Raw genomic sequence first — 2,345 nt, forward strand, 5'->3', positions numbered from 1 at the left:
GAAAAATGAGGGCAAAATTTACAGATACCGAGAAAAAAATATTTTTGCAATTCCGTCGTGAAACTACTTACTTTTCCAGTCATTCTTGAACGACGAAATAGCCTACTTTTCTGTGCCAAAAATAACAAAATCGAATAGAAACACTTTTCAAAATAAATGCTGAAAAGTTCTACTTTTTAGCACTCGTTTCGAAAAATAATACTTTTCAACATTTTTATGATTCAAACGATTTGTTTGACAAAATTCATGATTATTTGATTTATAATTTCAATCAATGGGTGTTTTTCTGAAATGCAAAAAATGTTGCATAAACTACTATTTTCAATTCCAAAACACTCAGAAAACCCTTCAAAAACCTCTAGCATTCTAAATTGTCTCATCATGAATCGTAAAGCAGCAAATCTAAAGTTTTATTTTTAAAGATCCAACAAACCAAAATTTGTGTATTTTTCTTTTTGGGTGTTTTGAGTACCCCTGACTCGAGGCGGTTTTCAAAACACCAAAAGTGCAACAACAAAATTGTTCAAGACCTTTTTTATAAGCAAATGAAATTTGCAATGTTTAACCAAGATGGAATAAATTTTAATTTGGCTCCTTGTGTCGATAATTTTTAATAGATTTATTTTTAATTTTTTTTTAAATAAATGAACCGAATATGAATATGAGCTGGTATGGCCAAAGATGAGATAACGTTGCAGTCAGATTCGGACCAATTGTCTCAAATTTAAATTTTGGAGGGTTGAAATTTTATATTTTTGCAACTCCATTGCGAAACTATATACTTTTTCAGAACAGAATCTAGAAGTATTACTTATTCGATACAACAAACACGCTTGAATGAGTGCTATAAAATTGAATTTTTCAGGACTTGTATTTCAATACTACACACGGACGTTCGACATAACATCCCATCCAAAGATTTTTTTCGGAAATGTACAAAAATGTGGTTGCAAATCGTTGCAAAGCTTGTTTTTTTAGCACTCTTCATATTTATTCATCTCGGTAAATCTCGTCGAATAGATGTAAGATACGTTTCACAACATTGTGTTCAATAACCTTGGAACGGATTGAAAAAAAAAAAAGAAATTGCTAATACCAACACTAAACAATAAAACACACAACCCAGCAGGCCAGTTTTACCAAACCCACAAACCATGGAACCCCTCGACAAGACAGAACAAACTGCCTTATCGCTGCTGCTTCAAAACGCCATAACCAGGTTCAAAGTGCTGAACCTTAACGCACGCCGCGATGACCTGTTGGACCCGTCCGAATCGTACTCCATCGGCGAAGTTCTGCTCCAGCACGTGGACTTCTTGGACGCCGTCCAATACCTCACGGTGGACGAACCGGACCCGGCGCTGCTGCGCCGGTTGAGCAAGCTGGACTCGCGCCAGGGCCAGGACAATCCGTACAGCTATTGGCACTTTTCGAAGCTGCTGATCGACGTGCGATCGCTGGAGAAGCAGCTGGAGGTGCTGCGGGAGGTTTTCAACGATTTGAATGAGGAGTTTCATGGGAGAAGACAGTTGGAGATTGGTAGGAATCGGTTTGTTGGCAAGTGGGAACCTGCTAGAAGGGAGCAGTTGGTGAAGGCGATGGAGATTCGTGAGTTGGAGTTTCGGAAGGAGACTGAGGTGCTGGAGCGTTACGTTGGGAGTGGGATGGATGCTGCGAGGAAGATCGACGACCATTACAGCTGGCAGTTGGCGAAGGTCGAGACGGACATCAACGATTGGATGGAACGGTTTGACCGGGAAAAGGACGATATTGATTCGAGACTGCAGAAGGCACGTGCCAAGCAGAGACAGTGGGATGAGATGAAGGGGGAGGTTGAGCGTAGAAAGGAGGAAGTGGCTCAGCTGGAGGTTAGGGAGCGTACGTTGAGCGAGGAAGCGGAACATCGGCGGATGTGCGAAAAATTTGCGGTGAGGATTCAGGCTTGGTGGCGTGGGGTTATGGTTCGGAAGGGATTTGGTAAGGGAAAGAAAAAGAAGGGTAAGAAGGGAGCGAAGAAAGGAGCGAAGAAGGGGAAAGCCAAGAAGTCGAAGAAATGATGTATTTGATTTTAGGATCTTCAATGTTTGCAATGTTCTGAATAAACGGATTCAAAAATACTTTATAAATCATTCACCACTGTCATAAAGTCCGGCGGCTACGAGTTAACAGCTCCAATAAAGGTAAGACATTTCGATAAATTGGTTATCGCACCTCGGCGGCAGTCGCCTTAAAGAGCAACTCACACACATATCGCAAGAAGGCAGGAAAAAAGGTAATATCCTTCAATTCATATGGCGATCGTGCACGCTAAAACAACTGTCAGTTACCACGGACTGGCCGTAGCA

At 41.2% G+C, this 2,345-nt stretch overlaps 1 protein-coding gene across 1 annotated transcript; it reads left to right on the forward strand.

Annotated features, from left to right (window-relative positions):
* The first annotated feature begins 1,154 nt into the window (after window positions 1–1,154).
* Window positions 1,155–2,066, forward strand: LOC6036034 (dynein regulatory complex protein 10). Its single transcript, XM_001846084.2, has one exon. It carries the CDS (start codon window positions 1,155–1,157, stop codon window positions 2,055–2,057), a length of 903 nt encoding a protein of 300 aa, XP_001846136.2. The 3' UTR covers window positions 2,058–2,066.
* Window positions 2,067–2,345: the final 279 nt, after the last annotated feature.

The sequence above is a fragment of the Culex quinquefasciatus genome, chromosome 2 (genome assembly GCF_015732765.1).
Source record: "Culex quinquefasciatus strain JHB chromosome 2, VPISU_Cqui_1.0_pri_paternal, whole genome shotgun sequence".
In the NCBI taxonomy this organism is placed as follows: Eukaryota; Metazoa; Arthropoda; class Insecta; order Diptera; family Culicidae; genus Culex; species Culex quinquefasciatus.